At 42.1% G+C, this 22,235-nt stretch overlaps 1 protein-coding gene across 2 annotated transcripts in view; it reads right to left on the reverse strand.

Moving 5' to 3' along the window:
- Positions 1–9,788: 9,788 nt before the first annotated feature.
- trit1 (tRNA isopentenyltransferase 1) overlaps positions 9,789–22,235 on the reverse strand; it is a 36,791-nt gene continuing 24,344 nt past the window's right edge. The window contains exons 7-11 of one of the 2 annotated variants that reach the window (XM_044336387.1): positions 19,713–19,825; positions 19,494–19,571; positions 12,272–12,381; positions 11,399–11,516; positions 9,789–10,664 (exon numbers count right to left, since the gene is read on the reverse strand). In XM_044336387.1, the coding sequence (XP_044192322.1) occupies positions 10,435–10,664; positions 11,399–11,516; positions 12,272–12,381; positions 19,494–19,571; positions 19,713–19,825 (649 nt within the window). In that variant the 3' untranslated portion in view covers positions 9,789–10,434. Of the gene's footprint in view, positions 10,665–11,398; positions 11,517–12,271; positions 12,382–13,105; positions 13,175–19,493; positions 19,572–19,712; positions 19,826–22,235 lie in introns of those variants that run through there. The other variant, XM_044336388.1, reaches the window with a different exon arrangement.

The raw sequence follows: 22,235 nt of genomic DNA on the forward strand, positions 1-22,235 counted from the left end.
TGTTCTAAAGTGTTTTCTCCAGAACTTTATTATTATCAGGGTGGTTAAGCTTTCAGGGGACATTAAAACTCATTAAAAACCAGACGAGTGGAATTATTTAAGGGTTAGCACCTTTTCAATAGTCTGGGACACACTGGGCCATTCAGTAAAGAATTAATTTGCAACAAATTTCATAATATGATGAAGTGGTAAAATATGCAAATAAAAACTGTCATTATTAGATTATTATTATGTACAATGGAATTTCAACCGCAGCAACTGTGGATGAAAGATGAGCCAATCAGATGTGATCCTAGAAACAAAACCCTGCAGAGCAAACAAGGGTCATCATGAGAGGGGAAATTTTCATTTTCGTCAACAGTTGACGACAACTCAGATGATCCAGAAGTTCTCCTGGAATGTTTTGCAAATTTCCCTCTTGCTCTGATGCTTTCATTACTTTCCCTCTTAAAGCCGCGCCACAGCAGCAGCGGCGGGGTTCTGTCCAAACGGATTAACTATTGACCGTTAACTGCCCAGGGGAGGGAACACCTTATCAGCCAAACTGTGTGTGATACACGTTGAACAGTGGTTTCCCTCCGTTTGCTTCCCCTCCCGCCTTCCACTTAACTTTGACTCAGCCCACACGCACACACACACACACACACACACACACACACACAACAATAAACAGTTTCTTCTTTCCCTCTTTGTCTCCCTCTCACACACCTACAGTATCTGATGAATGCCACTACACTGCTAACACATTTCATATCAGCACGCATTGTCCTCTCCAGCTGAAATGTAAATCAGCCTCGGTGTCGTTACTGCTGGTTACCAACTGCTGCTCCCGCTCAACCAGCACTGTACAAAATGTGCTGAGCAACATATCTGAGTGCACAGTGACAAGGCTGAGTGTGTATTTGTGCAGCCATATGAGGACAAGTGTTCCCTAATCGCCTGAATTGAAGGATTCTGTGGTAATTTAATAACCTTGTTGCGCTTTGTTCTTTGAAAGTTGGCCGTTCGTTGGCTTTAGGGGAAAGAAAATGACTGTAGAATGTTTTCATCCATTTAATTTCAGTCTATAAATCACCAGACTGGTAATACATGTATGCAGGAGGCCAAAACACCAGAAACATCATGTTACGATCAACTTTACTGTGAGAACATGTTTCGGCTTGCAGCCTTCATCAAGGTCAACCACAATAAATTCCTTCTTTATGATACAAGCATTGCTGGAGTTTTAAACTCTTCAGACTTTCTCCCAGCTCCATACAGTAGGTGAAGTTGTGTCAGAAATCCCTACAATGTACGTATGCATCTCAGCAGCATGCACACATAGGAACCATGTCAAAAAACACAGTTCTACTGCAGTGTCGTTTCTCTGAATCTAGAGATGAAAAAATGTAAAATACACCTGAGCCATGCGTGTAACCACTCAACAATATAAAACTTTATTGCAGAAAGAAGAACAGGTGTATCCGTGCAAGAAGACGACACTGTGTTGCCTATAAAATGGATAAAGATTCTGTCAATATCTGTTTTTACACAATTTATGCACAAGTCACATACTTAAGCATGCAACTACTGGTTCAAGGAGAAAAAGCCAGTTGCATGACTATGCTTGTTAAAGAATCAATAGAGCGCATTACATAACTTCAGGGCCTTGGATCAAATATCACATATGTTGTAGGTCTTTCTGTCCACTGGGTGCTGCATAACTAATGTTTCTCATTCATCAAGTTGACAAACTGTCACGATGCTGCAGCAGATATGAGATATACTGTTTGTAATAGAGAAACGTGTGTGTGTGTGTGTGTATAAATGCAAAGTACAGTAAGACAATATTTGAACTGTGCTTGAGGTGTGTTAGACCATGTTGAGTCCCCATCCTGCCTGCAGCTTAGCATGTTGAAGCATACAACTTCATATAATAGGGCCCTTTGTTTGAAATGAGGTGAAGAGGATGTGTGTGTGTGTGCGCGCACATGTGTGTATAACAGCTGCTATTGGTCTACATGGCATCTAATGTTACGTTGGGTTGCATAACACACAACATGAGTGAGCCATGTGCTGTTACACACAAGTGGACACACGCACACATCTGTTTTACAATACCTGTAAAAAAAAAAAACTAGTGGAGCTCTAACTTTTCACTAATGCAGCAGGTTTCGGGGAGTTTTTTATGTGAAGTATCAGTGACACAATGAAACTGAAGAATTGGTCGCATTTAGAACATTTATCCACTGTGCAGGAATTTCTGCTGTAAACATGCTGCAAAAATTTTTTATTTATCCAATGGAAACAAACAGCAGATATCTAATGGAAGCAACAACAGTCTTAGTCTTCTGATCTTATTGTTTTCATCACGTAACTGGCAAGCTGACCAGTGAGAGTGTCTCATTAAAACTGTAGTGGTTGCACAATACAATAACACATACTACAGCATTCAGACTGGAAAAGTGACAAAAATTTGTGTAATTCTTGAGTTGTGTGCTTTGGCAGGGCAGATTTTTTTTCCCCACAATGCAGTGTATGACGGGAATGGAGAAGCCATTCACAGATGGAAAAAATTTAGATATTGTGGACCGTGGTGAGACAGCTCCAGAAACATCTTGAAGAAGAAAACCGAACATAAATCTTAGGAAAAACAAAGTTTCCAAATGTGTAAGTGGTAGCAGCTTCCCAAAGTTGCCGCTCTATTGACTTTTGTTGGTAATCAGCCACAACTAGATTACCAACTGGGCAAAGTGGACACCTGTCCTGGGGCTCCATGTTCACTGTGTGCCAACTGGTTTGTAGTAAATTGATTGAACCTGTATCCATTGATATTTTTGCCACTTGGGGCAAGTTGTAAATACAATATTGAAATGTTATCATTTTATAAAGTCGTGATGGTGAATGTGTTAGCATACGATTGCCTATTTATACATCCAGCAGACATAAAGCAACATTAGCATTCATCTGAAGTTGTGTCTCTGGCCACCTGGTGAATATAAATCCTGTATTCACTTTCTTTTTAGTTCTGTTTTGGTCTCACTCACTCATGAGAGAAATATCTGACTCTTAAGCTGCTAAATGCTCCACTTTAGTCTCCAGCTAGTTAGCTAACTGTATCCGTTTGGTGCTGGGCAGGGAGTGTATATTTAGTTTTTAAAGCTTTTTTCACTGAAAAAAGTTGCCTGCTGGCCAAAAAAAAACCCTGATCAAGGTGTTGAGAGAGAACCCAAGTAAAGTTGAGGGCCGGAAAACTAAAACAATGAGCTGAAAGACTCTAAAATGCTCTGCAGAGCTGAGAGGAAATGCAGAGTGGGGACATAATTCTCTGTGAGTTTGTCACTACGACTACCACTTTCACTTTACACATAGTCTTTTTCTCCACTGTTGACATAAAAATGTTGCTTCAAGGTGGGTCCTGCTTTATTTTCTAGCTATTAGGCCCTGTCCTGAAGAGAGACCCTGTGTCATAATCCAGTAAAACGTTCATTGTGCATGTACTTTGTATGTCCTAACTACTGTGTGTCAAATATGTGGTGAGCAGATAATTTTTGCTCCAGGGCATCCCCAGCAAGTTGATGCGGTCATGGGTGGAGATATTTATGATTTCCATAATAACTGTCAATGTGTATGCAGATTAGCACAGAGTCAAAAGGTTACAGTATTACATGGTGAAGTGTTTAATTGTGACATATCTTGGGTGTACATCTTCAATCCAAATTTGAACCACAGCCTTAGTCTTTTGAACTGTCCTTACTTTTATATTTTATTATCTTTCTGTCCCTGTGAGGAGAGGAACAAGGAGAAACACACAACCTGCATGCGCTTTGCTCTCCTCCACTCTGGCAACAAAAGGGTTAAGCGCTGCAGTAGGGGAGGCTCCCTATCCCGCCCACTTTGAGACTATTTGCATATCGGGCGGGAAGCTGTGGCTCTTTGTTGCCTGAGCTCAGCCAAAACCCCTCCCACAAAACGCCGCACTGGCGGGAAAAAGCCGGCTCCAGCGCTTAAGTCACTGACAATGGAGAAACCCAGAAACACACACACACACACACACACACACATACACACACAGCCTCTTTGTCTCACATACAGTACACTGCAGAGAGTGCTCCCTGTGTACACACATGCAATAAAAATGAACACACTCATAGCAGCCAGGCTGCATTGTTGGTCCTTTCATGGGCTGGCACACCCATTTCCTGCCTGGGAGCAAAGGTGAAAACAAGTGGGGAGAAGATAAATTAGAGAGGAGATGGGCAGGAGGACAGAGGAGGGGATTTAATATGACATGAAGGCAGCTGAGAGAGAGAGTGAGAGGGAGAGAGAGAACCGCAGTCATCTAACACACACAAACACATACACCCAAAGTGTGTGAGGAGTGAGACAATGCCATTTATGTAGCCCACCAGACACAATACATCAAGGGTAAGCAGCTTTGTCTAAAATAAGCACATTACTTACAATATGTGACAATACAATATGTGCTCTGTGGTTGTGTGTGTGTGTGTGTTTGTGTGTGGGTGGGGGGTGGGGGGAGGTGGGGTGGGTGCGTGCCCTCCAAAGTGTTGCCCTGGGAAAGGAGTTCACTGGGTTGGTGGAAAAACAGGAAGGCATGTCATGCACTGGATTGGGGAGGGTAGAAGAAGGAGAAAAAAAAAAGTACCGAGCGGCCCCCGCATTACATAACCAGGCAGGAAATATGCAGCAGAGAGAGAGCAAGAGAGAGAGACTATAGGAAGCCATGCATACACTGCTGCACCTATGACACTTTCCTTAAAGGCTTTTCGCATCTAATCACATCTGTTCTTCTTCTTCTCCTCATCCTTCTGTCGCGCTTTTTTTTATGTATACAGCCACTCCAGGAGACAGACAAAATGACAAAAAGAGAGAGACAGAGAAAGGAGCTCCATGAACTCATTGAACCTCGTTTGTCCCCAGACATACACGTACACACACACACACACACACACACACATCAATAAATGATGGTCTGCACTTGGCTCTTGATGCATACATCACATCGCATTGAAACGTTATAAAACATCGTCTCCAGGTGGGATTAGGCTGCAACACACTCATCACTCATAGTGCAGCTCTGGAGATGTGTGTGTATGTGTGTGTAATCCATAATACATATAGATACAAACACACAGCTGTTAGACTTGCGCTGAAGGAACCACAAACACACACACACACGCACACACCAGCACTCAGGTGGATGGAGGAGGTGCAGCAGCGTGTGTTTCTTATTATATTGATAATATGAAACATGCAAAGATCCGTTTTCTCACATGTGCACACAAACACAATGGTCCCTTATCTGATTGAGTCACACCTGACAGTGTTGTGTTTCTCACTTGGTTACACAACACCAAGTTCTGAATTGTCTTTGTCCTCTTCCTGATAGACAGCAAAACACCGACCCTGAACAGAGGAAGCTCACATGCAGGGACACACACACACACACACACACACACACACACACACATATCAAGCTTTAAAAAGACTATAAATGAGAAGATGATGCCACAGTGTACAAATATGTGCACTGAGTTTACTCTGTACTCGGGATAAAAGATCAAATAAACTCGTGCACACAGCAGCTGGATGCCTGATAGATGACTTTTTGACACGCTGCACCGTCTTGCCAACAGTGACAAACAAAAGTTCTTAACATTCTTAACTAAAAAAAAGTCCTTCACATTCCACATATCTCTGCTCTGCTCTGAGATAATACGACTCTGTGGTGTCTAGTATTTTGCCACTGCAAAGGATTGACCTTCTATATATCTGTAAACATGCTTACAGTCCACATTAGCAGATATTTGCTGCAAATAAAGCTTATTCTTGGTAATCAAGTCAAGAGTGTCTTCGACTGCAGCTGCTGCTCTATCTGATTAGCTGCTTGCATGTCTGTTGGCGTGTGTAGGTGCGTAAGAGTGTGTTTTTTGTCTCGCCAGGGCCAGATGGCAGGGAATGTTTAGTCAAATGGGATTAGAGATTAGGATTAAGTGGACTTCAAATTACCTAGACGCACAGTCACTGGATGACACACTACTACAGCAGAGCTCTAAGACAAGTTCAACAACACAGACTTCTGTTCTGCATTGTTGGGATACGAACTGTGAAAATTCAGGAATAATACACACAAAAAAAGGGCTTTGACTAGTTCAAAATGTAGTAGTGTACTTGCCAAAAGTTTTCTTATAGACCTCCAGTGTAATATTAATGACACATGCAACATATGCAACAATCAAACTAAACTTTCATTATGATTAAAATGTTTAAGGCTGCAATAAATGCTAACAACAGCATGCTAACATGCTTAAAATGACAATGCCAACATACTGATGCAAAGCAGGTATAAACTTTACCATGTTCACCATCTTAGTTTAGCATGTTAGCAGACTAACATTTAGTAATTAGCACAAATTAACATGAAGCACAGCTGAGGCTAATGTCATTAGTTCTGCAGGTATTGGACAAATTTAGATTTGGACCTGAGATGGTGCTACGTGAAAAGTTAGATCGCTTCAGTTATCACTATTCATCCTGTGAGGAACATGAACGTGTGGACTAAATTTCATGGCAATCCATCCAACGGTTGTTGAGATATTTCACGCAAAACAAGTGTGAACTTCATGGTGGTACTAGAGGAAAAGTCAGAGGAGAATCCATTTTTTTGCCAATTCATTAGGTAGATCATCATATTCATTGGGATTCATCCTCTGGGCACAGTGCATATCTATAATAAATTTAATGGCAATGAATCCAATAATTGTTTAGATATTTCACTAAAAAAACAAACATGTACTTCACAGTGGCGCTAGAGGAAAAGTCAGGGGATCACCAACATCAGTAGGATTCATCCTCTGGGCACCATGAATGTGAGATATTTCAGTCTGGGCCAAAGTGGTGACCCGACCAACCAACATTACCCTCCCTTGAGCCATGTCTCTACCATGGCTAAAAATACCCATCACATTTTTCCAGAGTCCAAAATAATATCTTCAAATTGTTTGTTTTGTTCAACTTACAATCCAAAACATAGTATTTCATTTACATTTGAGAAGCTGAAACCAGCGAATGTGTAACAGTTTTTATTAATAAGTGACTAAAATGATTAGCCAATTATCAAAAACCGCTGGTGACTAATTATCAGTCGTCTGATCATTTCAGCACTAAATCAAACAAGCATCATCATCATGCATCCACCATGATAACAGACTAAGTGATATCCCACAGGCCAATATCAAAGTAGCATATAGAAAAACGGATAATCATCATCAATTTTTAACATGCCTTGGATCAGTATACATGCAGTAAAGCCAGAACCAGGGGCCAAAAATCCATGAGCATGCAGGCCAGACACAGACAACAAGCATCTATAGGCTGCAGCATGTGTTACATAAGTCAGCCTGCAGTTCCCCCACCGTGGGCCTCATGTATAGGACAGTGTGTGCTCTGTGAACATATACAGCTAACTGAGCCACTACCGAGCAGGAATGGACTGAGAGAGAGAGAGAGAGAGAGAGAGAGCAGGAGAGACAGAAATGGAGCGCTGAATTATTATGCGGCTCGCTGACTGATGCAACTATACATACGAGCAAACAAACACACACACACGCACACGCATGCACGCACACACAGCAGCTGTCATCAAATCAAATACTCAAGTAAAGCAGAAAACTTGACTTTAAGAGCACTTATTTGTTTGAGGCTATAGTTGCAGGTTTCTCATTTCAAAGCCGGTTCGGTGTGTTGACTCTCTGTGCTCACTGTCTACAGCTAATGAGTTCACTCAGTGCATGTTCATGCGTGTGTGTGTGTGTGTGTGTGTGCGGCGGTAGATGATCCACTGCATAGCGGTTCGTAAATCACTAATTAGCCTTGTGACTGTGGACGCTGCCCTAGTTCTCCACTTCTGTGAATGTGTGTATGCGTGGTTTAAGGGGCTGAAGCCTTATGTCATTGCATTGCGCAAGCTTTCTTCTTCAAACGCGGAGTGATTCAGCAGTGCCTGGAGGTGCCAGGCCAGACAAGCTGAGGCACTCGAGATAAGAACATACCGCACATTAAGTTGCCTAAGAAAATTTGAGGCATTTAAAAGTATATCAGATAATTGATTCTGTATTTTTTCCTGATTCAAATAACAGTCTCATTGTTTCTGTTTTTTGTTTTTTTTTTTTATAATTACAGAGATGACAGAGGAGAAAAAAAAAAATCACTGAAGGGAAAAGAAAACAAAGCAGTTGTATGTCTGGTTAAAAAAAAAAGCACAACAGAAGGAAAGAAAAACAAATCATCCAGACAAAAAAAGTATTATAAAAACCAGACACCGGTTGCACAGTGACCTTTGTTATCAGTGTGACTCCCATACTGTATGGTAAGGCCCCAGTAAGCTTGAGGCCTGACCCAGTTTGGAAATGTGGGACACACTCACACAAATATTTCCAGCTATTATATGGCTGGAAATATTTTTAGTCATGTGGATGAGGTCAAACACTGGGAGCCTGTGAACTAGACTTACGCTGAGAGAATATGTCTTAGTCTCGAGCTGAAAACTTAAAGAAAAGAGATGATGGAGTGTTAGACGGGAACAAAGGGAGGGGGAAGTGAGAAGAAAAAGTGTCAGATGAAGAAAGGGAAAGGGAGCGCCAAAAGAGGCCTTTGGAGTGATGCCAGGTATTGTGTAAGTGGTTTTACAGCAGGCAGGCACACCTTGGTTTGAAAGGGGTACAACACGCCACTGGATAAACAAAGACCTGCAATCGCTGCTGTGAAAACACACTCTCCTCACAGCCTGACCCAGTAGCGTCTATCGTTTTTCCAACCCAGTCTAGATAAAACCACGCAGACTTCCATATGACGAAAACCTCGCAGGCCGCGTTCCCATGGAGACCGCGCTCACGCATGTCCCGTGGATGAATTTATTGTTCGTTGTTATTGTTATCAGACCACAATTGAGAGAAGAGTTAGTCGGCTAGCGTTCTATTTCCTAACTGTGGAATGCAGTCAGTTCAAAGGCCTTTAATAATGTTAACTTATTGATATGACAGCAACTGAAGGGACATAATTCAATACTGTGTTTGTCAATCTTACAATTAATGAAGTACAGGTTTGCCAATGCTGTCAAAGACATTGTTTTTGATAGAGACTGGCTGAGTGGGTTAAACTATTCACATAAAGTACGCACCCATCTTGTAGCTTTTATAGGAATAGATGACTATCTCTACCACATCTGCTGTTTCCATAAAGGCTGCGCCCCCACTAAAAGTCTTCAGTCTTTCACTGATTAACATTTTAATATGATACATGCAATATATTGATAGTTCACTTGTCAAAGTCCATCAAGTTCATGATTACCATTTATGGATGTTTGTTACAAAATCCTAATGCGTTATGCCAAGTTGTTATGAAATCTATTTTCAGGTCAATCCAAGTTAATGTTATGGTCGCTGACTTACTTTTCTCAGAGCTTCAGAGCTACTTATATTATCCTTTCAGGACATTTTGCATGTTTTGTATTTTCAGGATTTTGATTATGCTGTACAAGAAATGGTTTACCAAAACCTCAACGTTTTAGAAATACAGACTTCTACCAAACATTGTGCGGCATGTTTCATCCCTAAGAGCTGTGACCCGACTGACTGAAAACAAGCTGGACAGAGGAGCCTGATGAAAGATTTGCATTAAAAAATGCCACGTGTATAGACAATTACATTTTTCTACTCTATTGTATCCTGATGTGATGGCAATAACTTATGAGTTTATTTTGTTTGTTAAGCACATTATCCTCCATAGGCTGAGAAACTAACATCTTTTGGTTTATTGAACATTTTCAAAACCAGCTGGACAAAGTTAAAGGTGCATGGTGATGAAAAAAAAAGACAAGAAACTTAAATCCTACAACGCTTATACTTTCGAAGATTTTCAGTCGACAGCAGCAATAAACCTTCAATTAAGGCACATTCTGTAAAATTAGAAAAATAAACCTTTTCTCTTACAATTGAACTTCGCTATTCAGAGAGTAGCACAAAAGAATCTTTAAAAGAAATCAGATTTCTTTGGCTGCACACATCACAAAACATCCAATTTTCCCTGCTGAGAATATAATACTTGAATTGTCCCGACCATCAATATCTCTACTCCAACAAAATGAACCTGTTTCAAGGATCCATAATCTGAGCCCATGAGAATGTAAAATAAGACATTCTTGCAGTCTATAAAGTATGTTCATTGTTATCACATTCAGTGAGGATTAAGTGTTTAGTATGAAGGTCTGTCGTCCCATTGAAACTTTGACAAATACGAAGATTCAGTTCCAAATACTTCTATGGGAAGCAAGAAGAAGTAGCCTTGTGTGGGCTGTGAGGAAATATCCACTTATTAATGCAGAGATGTGGTGGGAACCTGAATGATGATGTGTGTAGTCCACAGTCAGTACAGCTGTTAAAATGTCACAGGTACTTCCTCGTGTGTTGTCTTTGTGTCTTGGGAGGACTCCTGAGAGGTTTGGCTGCAGCCCGTGGCAACAGCAGCACAGGCGTCCTTAGAGAGGCTTTCCACAGTCTGTGCAGCGGGGGCAGGAGGTGCAGCGGGACTCTGGGACCGGTCACAAGCCGGATTAAGCTTCCTCTTCTTCCTCACATGAAAGTGATGCTTCTTGGAGTTCAGGTGAGCTGCAGGTAAAGAGGGTAATCACAGCCTGATATGTCTGAAATGTACGACACACTGTATGAGCTGTGTGATACTCTGACCGTGAACTAAAATAAGGCACGGGCGTGTGTAAACTCAAGCTGGTTTGTGTGTTTTTTGACACATTTTATTGTGTATTTATAACCGCATGAAGAACAAGTGAGACAGGTGGTCACTTTTACAGGGTTTAAAGTCCTCCTCCGCTCAAATATGTGTTTTGCTTCTTGTTCCTACAGCTGGATGTTTGAGCTTCACGGTGCAGAATGATGTATGTGTAGAGTTTGACACTAGAAGGATTGTTTTCACATTCATCTGCTGAAAGTGGAAAGTTTCTCTGTGCTCATGAAAATCTGAGTTTAAGGAGCGGGCCTACGAGCAGGATTTATGACATCACAACTAGTTTGGAATCTAATCCTGGTCCAGTATGCAATTTACACAAGTGTGATGTGGAAACTTGAACTCTTACAGTGAAGTCAGAGATATCTTGTATCCAGCAGTTCAACTTTTAAAATGAAATATATTGTTATTAATGAGGGAGAAGGAGTAGATAAGAATAGATCATTTTAAGGATTTTAATAAGGTAACTGAATTTTTTTTGGTGGAAAAATTAGATCAGACACACATTATTATTCCAAGTGGTGTATTTTTATGAAAAATAATCATTATAAGAATCATGAATTCCATGTGCTTATTATATGACGTGGGTCAACAGCCTCACCTGTCCACTCCAAGTCCCCGATGATCACTTTATCGCACAGATCACACGTATGGTAACTCCGCTTGTTTCCCCGCTCCACCTCCTGTACTCTGATTGGTGCAACAGCTGGCTCCTCACCCTAATTGGTTAAGCCAAAGAGTTTCCAGTTTACGGCTTTAAGTTTGATGGAGTGTTTATGAAACAATGTGCTGTGTCTGAAATGACTCCCTTATTTTTAGATTTTGGGCAATGTCATCATTTTGCATCATGAGAAGGAAGACAGGATGTAGAAAAAGGAATTATGAAATTAAGGAAAAGGAAGGAAGGAAGGAAGGAAGGAAGGAAGGAAAGAAGGGAGGAAGGAAGGAAAGAAAGAAGGAAGGAAGGAAGGAAGGAAGGAAGGAAGGAAGGAAGGAAGGAAGGGGAAGTAAACGGACAGAGGAAAACAAACAATCGTAATAAATCTACAGAGTTAGATGAGGCAGAATTGGACAAAAGGAGCAAAGAAAAAAGAAGGAAGGACATAATGGAAAGCAGAAGGGAAGAATAAAGGGGGAAAAAAAGAAGGAAAGTAAAGCGAGGTGGAGAGGAATGAAGGAAAAGGTGAAAGTAGAAAGGAAGACGATAAAGGAGGGGCGCAAGGAAAGCAGCAAGAAATCATGCAAACGAGGAAGGGAACCAATTAGGATGTGAGGAGAAGAGAACGAATGACAGTAAATGAGGAGTGACGGACTGAAAAAGAAAGCAAAGAGAGGGAAAACAACAACATGGAAATAAGCAATTTTTTTTTTTTTTTAAAAGGGGGAGGGGGTGGGCGGGTGGGGGTGGCAGCAAGTGAAAGGGCAAAGAAACAAATAAGACTAAAAGAAGGGAAGAAGGCTATCGAGGCCACACCTTACTGAGACTGTCCAGTATCTGCAGTGCAGGGTTCAGCACCATCTCCTCCCACCTCGACACGTCTGTCACATTCAGGCCATACACTGCTGGCATGTTGTCTCCTGGTCCTACACACACACACACACACACACACACACACACACACACACACAGGTAGCATACATAATGCAATTTACAAGGCAAACACAGACTGCCAATACACTTAATGGCTTTTCAAGGCCCATACTTTGATTCAATGTTGCTTTACAGTGTATTTGAGTTAAGGTCTTCCCATCTCATTAGACATCCAGCTTAATGATTGATTTTGCATTTGAAGTGTCATTTAAAAAAAACAAAAAAACGCATCACATGAATCATATCAAAAGAGTGTGACACTGATATAAATGTATATATAAGATATATTGATGTAATGATTGTGTTGCCAATTATCTTGTATGTAATAAGAAATAAACATGCTGCAGAGTGAGTGATGGTGCACCAGAGAGGCTGACATGGACATGCATCCAGTGCATACTGGGAAATTTACAGGAGCAGTGATGTGCTGGAGCCACACCCTGAAGCTCTGTCAACCTGCTGACTCACACTGGCTCGATAATGTCTCTCCCTCCTTCCCTCTTTCCTTCCTCCCACCCTTCTCTCTTGTGCACCGTCTCTCTCTCTCTCTCTCTCTCTCTCTCTCTCTCTCTCTCTCTCTCTCTCTCTCCATCAGTCTCGCCAGTTTCACCCACTCTCTCATTCTCTCTCTCTCTCGCTGTTCCACCCCCGTGTTTCTATTTTGCATCAGTCAGCAGTCTCCAGGCCAGGCCTCAGCACTAAACAGCATCACCATACCCTGCCCAGCTGGTCTGTCTGTCTATCTGTCTGTCTGTCTGCTGCCTGTCTGCATCCAGAGCCACTGCCCTGCATTGATTGAAAGCACACAGACGCACAGGAAATCAAAGTGTGGGCAACTTGTAGAGAAAGTGATTTTTTAACAACAGCAACTGTACATAAACAAAGATTTTAAGCATATTGTACATATTACATGTATATGTGAAATATATAGATTCATGAGTATAAACAGCTTTTTTTAAAATGAGCAGAAAATACACCAAAAATAAATAAGAATGAAATATAAAGGAAATATATGAAATCATTTTAAGGATAAAGACGGGAAAAAAATCACGGGAAACACAAAGCTGCCACCTGATGAACAGGTGCAGTTTTTGCATGTAATATCTAAGTGTTAGTGCACACACACACTCATGTAAATGAATCCTATTAACCTGTAAGGCACAGTTAGCCAACTCAATTATGGCTTAAGCCTTTCCACACACAGACTGAACTGTGGAGTTGATGGCAGCAGACAACCTACAGACAGGAGTTACTAACTCTGCTGGGAAACATCTGGGACTCTATTATTACAAACCAATACAAAGTGCTTACTGTAAAACCGGTCATCTGTACGACTAACTGTATCGCCTCTGTCAGAGGAATGAGTGTGTGTTTGTGAGGAGGACGGGGATCGGGAACAATGCGAGTCTTCACTCACAACACGGCTGAAAGCAATAAACTTAAACCTGCATTAACTGAATCTTTTGGTCACTTGGGTGCAGCGGAAACAGTTGCCTGTTTGCACGTCTGGCAGTTACGGAGCAACGTTAACATTCATTTCGAGTCGTGTTTCTGTCCACCTGATGAATAGAAATCTAATGTTCCCTCTCTTTTAGCTCTGTTTTTGATCTCTACCAACTCCTGAGGGAAATATCTGGCTCTTTAGCTGCTAAATGCTCCACTATGCTCACCAGCTAGTCGCTAAGTGGGTTTGTTTGCCGTTTGGCGCCGAGCAGGTAGTTTACAGCGGGTTTTTAGATCTTTTTCTGCTGCACCTGAACACAACACTATGAGAGCAGTGAGAGTGAACCAAAACAGTAAAGTTACGGGCCGCACAGCTAAACAACTCACTATAAAGTTGTACAAAGCTGAATGATAATTCTCTGTAGGTTCACCTCTGACATTACAAATTAGCTTTCTTGCAGAGAGCGAGATGAGAAAATCGATACTTCTCTCCTGAGAGTGGTATCAATCTTCTCACCTAACGCTGGGCAAGAAGGCGAATAAGCGTATTACCAGAATTAATTCTTTAAATTTGCGACTGGTTCTTGGCCCGAGCCACATTTCAACTCCTTCTGGTCCAAATTTGCATAATGTGAGTTTAATTTACCATCAGCCACTTAAACATGTGATGTATTTCATTCATTTCACATCAGTGCCAGCTCTGTGTGTGCACTGTTGAAGCACAAAAATAAACAAAAACCCTTAATGGTAACTTCAAAGTAGTCCTGCACCTGCATCATTTGGCTTCACAGTGTGTGTTTTTTTCTGCAGGCATACAGTAGGTCAATATGTCAGGGTGTGTTTTTTTTTTAAAAAAACGGTAGTAACTGTTAATTAAAGCCTCAGGTTTCACTGGCATGGCCGCTGTGTGTGTCTTTCTCTGTGTGTCAGAGGGGAAATCTTTTGTGTCAATGGCACAATAGCAGGCAGGTGGTGTTGGCGAGCGTCACATGGCATACCTATACCAGATGCAGAGTTGGAGCTCTCCCTTAAGTGCTCTAAAAATACTTCACCTCGCCAGTCACCCTGCTGTGGCCTCGTGTTGCCACTATCTCTCGTCTTACTTTGTTCTTTTATCTCCTCCAACATCCCCTCCCGTCCTCAATTCCCTTTTGCAATCGCCAACCTCCCGCTGGGCCAAGTGTAGGGGGTAGTAAATAAAAAGGGAGATACTGCATGGTGGGTTGCCAGATGCTGCATGGAAACCCCCCCCCCCCTCCCTCCTTTGCTCCACCGTTCTTGTTTAGGATCTGGTGAAATTTAACTCTGCTAATCCACTCTGTAGAGAATGAGGGTTGATAAGAAATGCTGAAGGGACAAAGAGCAGGGTGGTCGACACACACACACACACACACACACACTGTGAGCTTTCAGGCACACAGGGGAGCTCGCTTTGCCAACAAGAAAGAGCATCTCCTGTCGCCAGGCAGCTGCTTGCCAGTGTTGAGAGTGTGTGTGTTTGTGTGTGTGTGTGTGTGTGTGTGTGTCTGTGTGTTGAAACAGTAGTCCACCTGTTGCAACAAACGGGCCAGGAGTCATTTGTTGCGTTACCCTTGTGTTTGCTGAGTGAGGATGTGTGCCTGTGTGTGCTTTACTATAAAAACTCGACTAGCAGCCTCGGTGCAGCGTCCCATGGACCAGCTGTGCTTCTTTGGCTGTCGTCCACACTGGAGCACGACAGCTGCCTCCATTCACCCAACAGCCTCCTTCCTCTTTACTACGGTTCCTCTTCCGCTTTTTGTCTCCCTCACCTTCTTTCTTTGTCTGTTGTTCAAGTTTGACATTTCTAGAACAGGTTAAGTGTCTCGGTCGAGGATATTTCTGTAGATACGGCCACAGAGGATAAAAATAATTAAAAAAAACAAAAAATCAGAACTGTAGAATTTGTTATACTGTTCTTGTACCTTTTGACACAACAGAAATTGGTGAGTTTCGACTGAATAACCCGGTCACCTTATCCATTATCTGTACTGTCACTCCTCCCAACCCTTCTCCGTAGGTTCTTTTCCTTTGCTCCATAAACATAAAGCATGTGTTATAACTGGTATATAAACAATAATAAACCCTTATATCTGCTAACAACTACATTATAGTGTGTTAAAACCACAACTACTATTACTAACTGTTATTAATACTGCTTATAAAAGCTAAAAATGGCAGGTACAGACAGGAGACATGGCAAATGAGAGCGGTGGACAACACACGACAAGGTCATGTCTTAAACCACTAGGTCACCAGGACGTCCCTCCACTCAGGGTTTTTTTTATGCGCATATTGAAACAAGCTCTACCTGTAACCAGGATTCACAGGTGTAGCACAAGGAGATGGAAATGCAGCCACTGTCTCCTTTGAACCCTCTGTGCCATTCTCATCTTCTCTCTCCTGTCTGTCTCCAGAGTGGAGGTGACAGAGAGGTCTCTGCGGCAACAACAACCCCAGCTTGGCATTCGTATGTGTGTGTGTGTGTGTGTGTGTGTCTACGTATATGAAAGCTGCTCACTCCCTAGAAGACAAGGGTGTAAACTCGCCCCACAGCTGTTGCCCCAGCTGGATCAGATTACCTCCACTCTCTATACACCAAGCTACCCATGTGTCGTTCCTCTCTTTCGCTCTCTGCGTCTTCCTTCATCCATCCTGCACTCACTCACTCACTCACTCACTCACTCACTCACTCTTGGGACTGTAAGATACCTACACCCCTGTTACTTAACACTCACGAGGCCTCTGTCAAACTACACCTGCGTATCCTGGTTACAGGTGGAGTGTGTGTGTGTGCATGCAGGTCTCTGAGGTATTAGAAAAAACAAAAACTCCAAGGGCGTTGGGGCTTTCTGCATAAACGTTGGCACTTATTAACATTAATATAACCTCAAATTACCATTTTTCTTTATAGGTAATTAAGTCCACTAATTAAACATTCCCCTATAACCACACAGACACACTCACACACATCCTATATGCGTGCACCCACATACAGACGCGCTTAAAGGCAAGATAAATTAAGCTTAATTTAATTTGAGCTGGGTGACCTCCTGTTTAAATCCCCACAGCAACCAAAGCTGAGTCGATCAAGAATCACGTACCTTGCTGAACAGTATTTAAGACACTGAACGCCCACCTGCTCACTCGCTGACAGTGTCTCCACATAACACGGCCTGCTAGATGTTGAACTGTAAAACTGGGTTGAACTTGTGCCTTTGAAGCATGTGATTCTGCCTCTCGCTGTATATTTACACGTACGGTCAACATTCAGGTCATTTTCCAGCTTCTCTAACCTACTTCATTGTGTCTGCCTGGCTGAGGCCGGCTGTCATTCTATGTTCGTCTTTCCCTTTGACCCACTAGTCTCTATATGCTTGGGTTGGTCCGTGTAGCCCCCGCTGACCCTGTTGCTCGAGTTTGTGTGGTCGGGGCAAATTCCCGGCAGCTCTGTAATGCTTCAAGAGATTAGCCTACTCAGCTGAGGCCTGCCAGTATCTGTGTGTGTGTGTGTGTGTGTGTGTGCGTGCGGGGCTCAGACGAAACAGAAAAGAGGTCAGCAGTCACAGCAAGAGGGGGGAGGTGAGGAGAGACGATGCAGGACAGTAAGGTGGGATGAACGGGATTAAAGAGCAAGAACTTGGATTAGTGAGACCGTGGCCAGGGGTGGAGTAGATATCAACATGTGGGACTGTGTGATTCCCGTCAGCTTTGGTTTATGTGTTATTACAATAACATTTTACTCGCTTGTAGAGATGTGAGATACACACTCGGGCATGAATAACATCAAAGGAAAGGAGCATGAGCCTCCTACAGCTCTCCAAAAAAAGAGAGTCAGATCTAACAGAAATCATCCTAAAGACTTGTAGTCCCTGCTCTATAGTTCACTACAGCAGCTGCAAGGATTTTCTACTCCTTGTGGTCACTTTTAATCTCAGAGACAATTGAGTGTTTGAGAAGATTTCTGTTAAACTAAAGTTCTTTGGAAAGCTGTAACAGGCTTGTTCTTTTTGCTCCGATTGATGTTGCTCTCGCCAGAGTACGCCTTTCCCCAATCTCTACAACAGAGGAGATAAGTAAAATAGATCATCCTGGCCAGTAGCCATAAAAAAAACAGATACAATTCTGAGAATAAGAGCTAGGTTGACAAATATCAGAATTTCCCTTTATGACCGAAAGACTGACACTTTCATAGTGCCCTGGGCGAGAGAGTGTCAGCAATGAAATACAAAGTTTCAGACTTTTAACACTTAAAAGAGTTGATCTCATCTGCTGCAACCTGCACTGTGAGGACCGATATTGCAAATTGTTCTGAACCGACTCAAAGCAAAGCGAGGTTATGGACAATTTCAGACAGATACTGCACGTTTAAAAGCCCACAGATACACATACACACACACGCGTGTGTGATGAAGACCATATGGTGTGTGCAGCGGGCAGGCAGGCGGTCAGAAAGAGGGGTATTGAGGTTTAGGGCCTGGCGTGGCCTAAGCCACTTGGGCCTAACAGGATTAGGCGGCTGGGTTACTGCAGGGCATGCTGCTGGTGGGACACAGAGGCCAGGTTTCCGTTTGGGACACAGGAACACACTCAGCCTTTATACACATTTTAAAACACGTTTGACTTCCATGAGTTGCGACCAGGGTGGGAAATCACCACCTGCCAAATGTGGGCTGGTTTTGGCTGTGGTGGGTATATTTGTCCATTCTGCAGTGCCAGCCACTCTGACCGCTATAGTTCATCACTATGCATTTGGTGCCACAGGGGACTTATAGATGGAAAAAAAGCATTCAGGGGTCCAAGCTGCAGGTGTAAACCAGGGATAGATTTTGAAACATTGTCCCCTCTGTAACGTCACAGCAGCTCACACACGCAGCAGAAAATCCAATTTTGTGCCAGTGAATAAATTAATCTGATATCCAAAACTTAAATATATGGCACTAGCAAATGCTCATTTATTTTTAAGGACAAGTACAGATGTTTTTTTAAACCAGTATGCCATTTCAAGTGTGGAAATTTGTCTAACTGAAAATTGAACCACTAGAGGACAAGTTTGACATTTTTGGATTTGCTTTCTTGGCGAGAGTTAGATGAGAAGATTGATACCACTCTCTGTCTGGAGAGTGGTATCAATCTTCTCATCTAACTCTCGCCAAGAAAGCGGATAAGTGTATTTCCCAAAATGTTGAACTTTAATAAAAGGTATGTGAAGATTAAAGCGGCCTTAGATGTTTTATACAGAATGGCTCTCTAGGATCAAACAAAACACGAACAGCTCCATTGTCAAGTGAAAATGTAAATTTAAACTTGTTGGGAGATTGTACAGATCAATCATTCACGTAATGATTGCTTTGAAAGTGACATCACCCCAAATCTGCTGTGCTCACATAAATGAATACAAACACACACACACACTACACTATACTACACTACACTCTGTACCCTGGATAAACAACACAATGCGGTGGCTGAGAGGCTTATTGTGGGTCTAATGGAGTGCATGAATCTCATCTTGTTAAAGAGAGTGCTGATTGCTGAGGAACTGGAATGTGGACCAACACTCTCACACACACACACACACACACACAATTATACAGACACAAACACACAAACATCTTGAATGAGGAGAGTGAAGAGTACTTACGTTTAAGGAAGCGGTTACGGACCCATTTATTCTGTTTCCTGGCGTAACGCCTCGTAGCGATCTTCAAAGCTTCTATACCTGAAGAAAGTTAAAAGGAGGCTGTTATAGATGAAGGGTAGGCCAAAAAAAAAAAAAATCTTTAAATAGATTCTTGTGGTTGATTGGTCAACCGGTGCATCGAAATCCATCTCTGTGACTTTGATCGGGTGTTTCTCTGACCTTTGTCTCGGAGCATGTCTTTCTCCTGCTGGGTGCTGCTTTCAGGAGCGGTCAGGTACTCATGAAACTCCTTAAACCCAATCGACTGGAAAATCCCATGTTGATAGTCCTGACTGAGAGGAGAGGAGAGGAGAGGAAAGGAAAAGAAAGGACAGGAAGGGAAAGGAAAGGAAATATTATCCATCAATACAATAAAGTTTCCATCTCCCGCTTGACATTTCGAGACACCCGGTGGTGAGTAATTTCACCTTCTCCTCCTCCTCCATCCCTCCTTCCCTCCCTGAACAAAGAATATCAGTCTGAGCAGATGTGAGGCCCTTCGGGGGACAGATTGACAGAATGACATTAAAAAACTGAATGGCACTGGCAGAGGTACCCACGGGTGCTGGAACTCAGTAGCTTGACCACAGTGACATCAGGTTGGGGCAGAAGCCTGCTGGTTACCTCACCAGACAGCAGAGAGAGAACATTTCTGTCAATATCAGACCATATCAGCCCGGTTTGAGAGGAGCTGCCTGTTCAAGCCCACGCAGTAACTTTCAGATTTTTGTGATAGCTCCACCGTTGGTATGCGTGTCAAGTTTAAATGACCTGAACCTTTTGAGAATTTGGAGTGATTGCAAAAATAGTAGAGGTCAGGTGTGGTGGCAATTTCCCTTCTACCACACTCCATATCAAGTCTGCAGCTGTTTAAATGGAATAAAGTGAAAATTTGCTTTGCATTTGGCCTGAATACAACATTACTGTATCATGTAATACTGTGTACACTGTACAGAAATACTAGGGTAACGCAAAGTTACCATCTGTATCAGTTTATTTCACAAAAACCCTGTTTGAAACCCTCTGGATATTGTGAATATAATGGGAGGAAGCCCAGATGAATGTTAAGTTGGTCTGAGGTATCTATGATTTAGAAAATGAGAAAGCTATTGAAAAAAAAAACAAGCCATAATAATACATTGGTCCATTATCAGTCATATTACATAATTTCTTTTAAAAATGGTTGAATATGAAATGGGAGGCAGTCCTGATGAGAATAAAGCATCTGTGAAAAAAAAGAGAAAGCTATCGACAAAAATACTGAAAGCTCTCTTGGTGATCACACTGTGCATGTGGCTCACTTCAATAACAGAGGTAAAAATGACACTCAAGAATATTACTGCCAAACTTCAGATGTTGTCTATATTTGATCAGAGCACATTATCTATTTATATCTGAATAATGTGTTCATATCTTTTAAACAAACACAAAAAGTACAATTTAACTGCAGTTTTACGGAGCTTTCTACCATGTTGCTATAAGCCTAAGAAAATATCAAAATGTTCATGCTATTTAAAACTTCTTCAGATAATATTAGTGTGCACTGATGATTTTGTTGATATTATATAAAGAAATTTTAAATATGATTTTTTATTCATAATCAGGTGAACAAATACACAAGAAAACCTATTTGGACCAAACGAAAAACAGAAATGGAAGAGACACAATTTTTGCAGATCGCCTGTATTCTGTATTTTTGAAAAACACTTCTTTTAAAAAGACATCAGAGCTTTTTGTTTTTTGTCTTCTCTGATTTACTTTTTACCTTGAGTTCACTGTTCCTGCTGTCAATTTTGTCTCTTTGTATAGCACTTGAATTCTCTTTTTAAATATATTGTAGAACAAAAACATTATAATAAAACTATTTGCGGTTTGTTACTTAAACACTTGTAACAGAAACAAGGAGAGGAAATAACAAAAATAAATCTGGCTAGACGTGCAGAGACAGAAATTTGAGAATAGCAACAGAGCACAGGAAATGTAGAGTCAATGGAGGGAGAAAAAGAAAGACAGAGGAAGAGAGAGAGGGAGGGAGGGAGGGAGGGAGGGAGGGAGAGATTTGACCTTGATGTCTGGCCACAGCGGCCAGCCGGGGATGGAGACACGAGGGTAAAGGAGAGAAAGACAGACAGAGAGAGGTGGGAGGGGAGGGGGGGGGGGGAGTAAAGTGCTTGGGTGATCAGATTGCTGAGAGGGCAATAGTGGCAGAGACGGAGGGAAAGAGAGAGAGAGAGAGAGAGAGAGAGAGAGAGAGGAGGCTGCCGGCTGAGAAGGAGGGATGGGGTGATGGGGTGATAAAAGAAAGGAGGGACGAAAGAAGGGAATTGGCAGCTTCCTGGGCACCGTTCCACCAATGCATCAACTCCCCGCAGCCACACCCCATCACACACATACAATATCAATATCTGCTGCCAAGAGACCCACACAGCAGAATGTGTTCACATGACTGTTTCAGCTGGCAGTGAAGCCCACATACACGTTAATATATCTTTCAGTACATACAAAAGTCTTATTTTAAACAGCACACATTTGATTAATAATGAGGTCCTGTACTTAAAAATACCATATCACTGCGATCTGTAAAAAAAGAAGAAAAAAGTAAGTCTGCTACTACAATCTGATGCCATTTATTTCTTGTATTGCACCATATGGTGAGTAGGTAGCTGCTGTAACTAAATCTGGTGGAGATAATGGAGCATTTGT

This window comes from Thunnus albacares, chromosome 19, assembly GCF_914725855.1.
Source record: "Thunnus albacares chromosome 19, fThuAlb1.1, whole genome shotgun sequence".
In the NCBI taxonomy this organism is placed as follows: Eukaryota; Metazoa; Chordata; class Actinopteri; order Scombriformes; family Scombridae; genus Thunnus; species Thunnus albacares.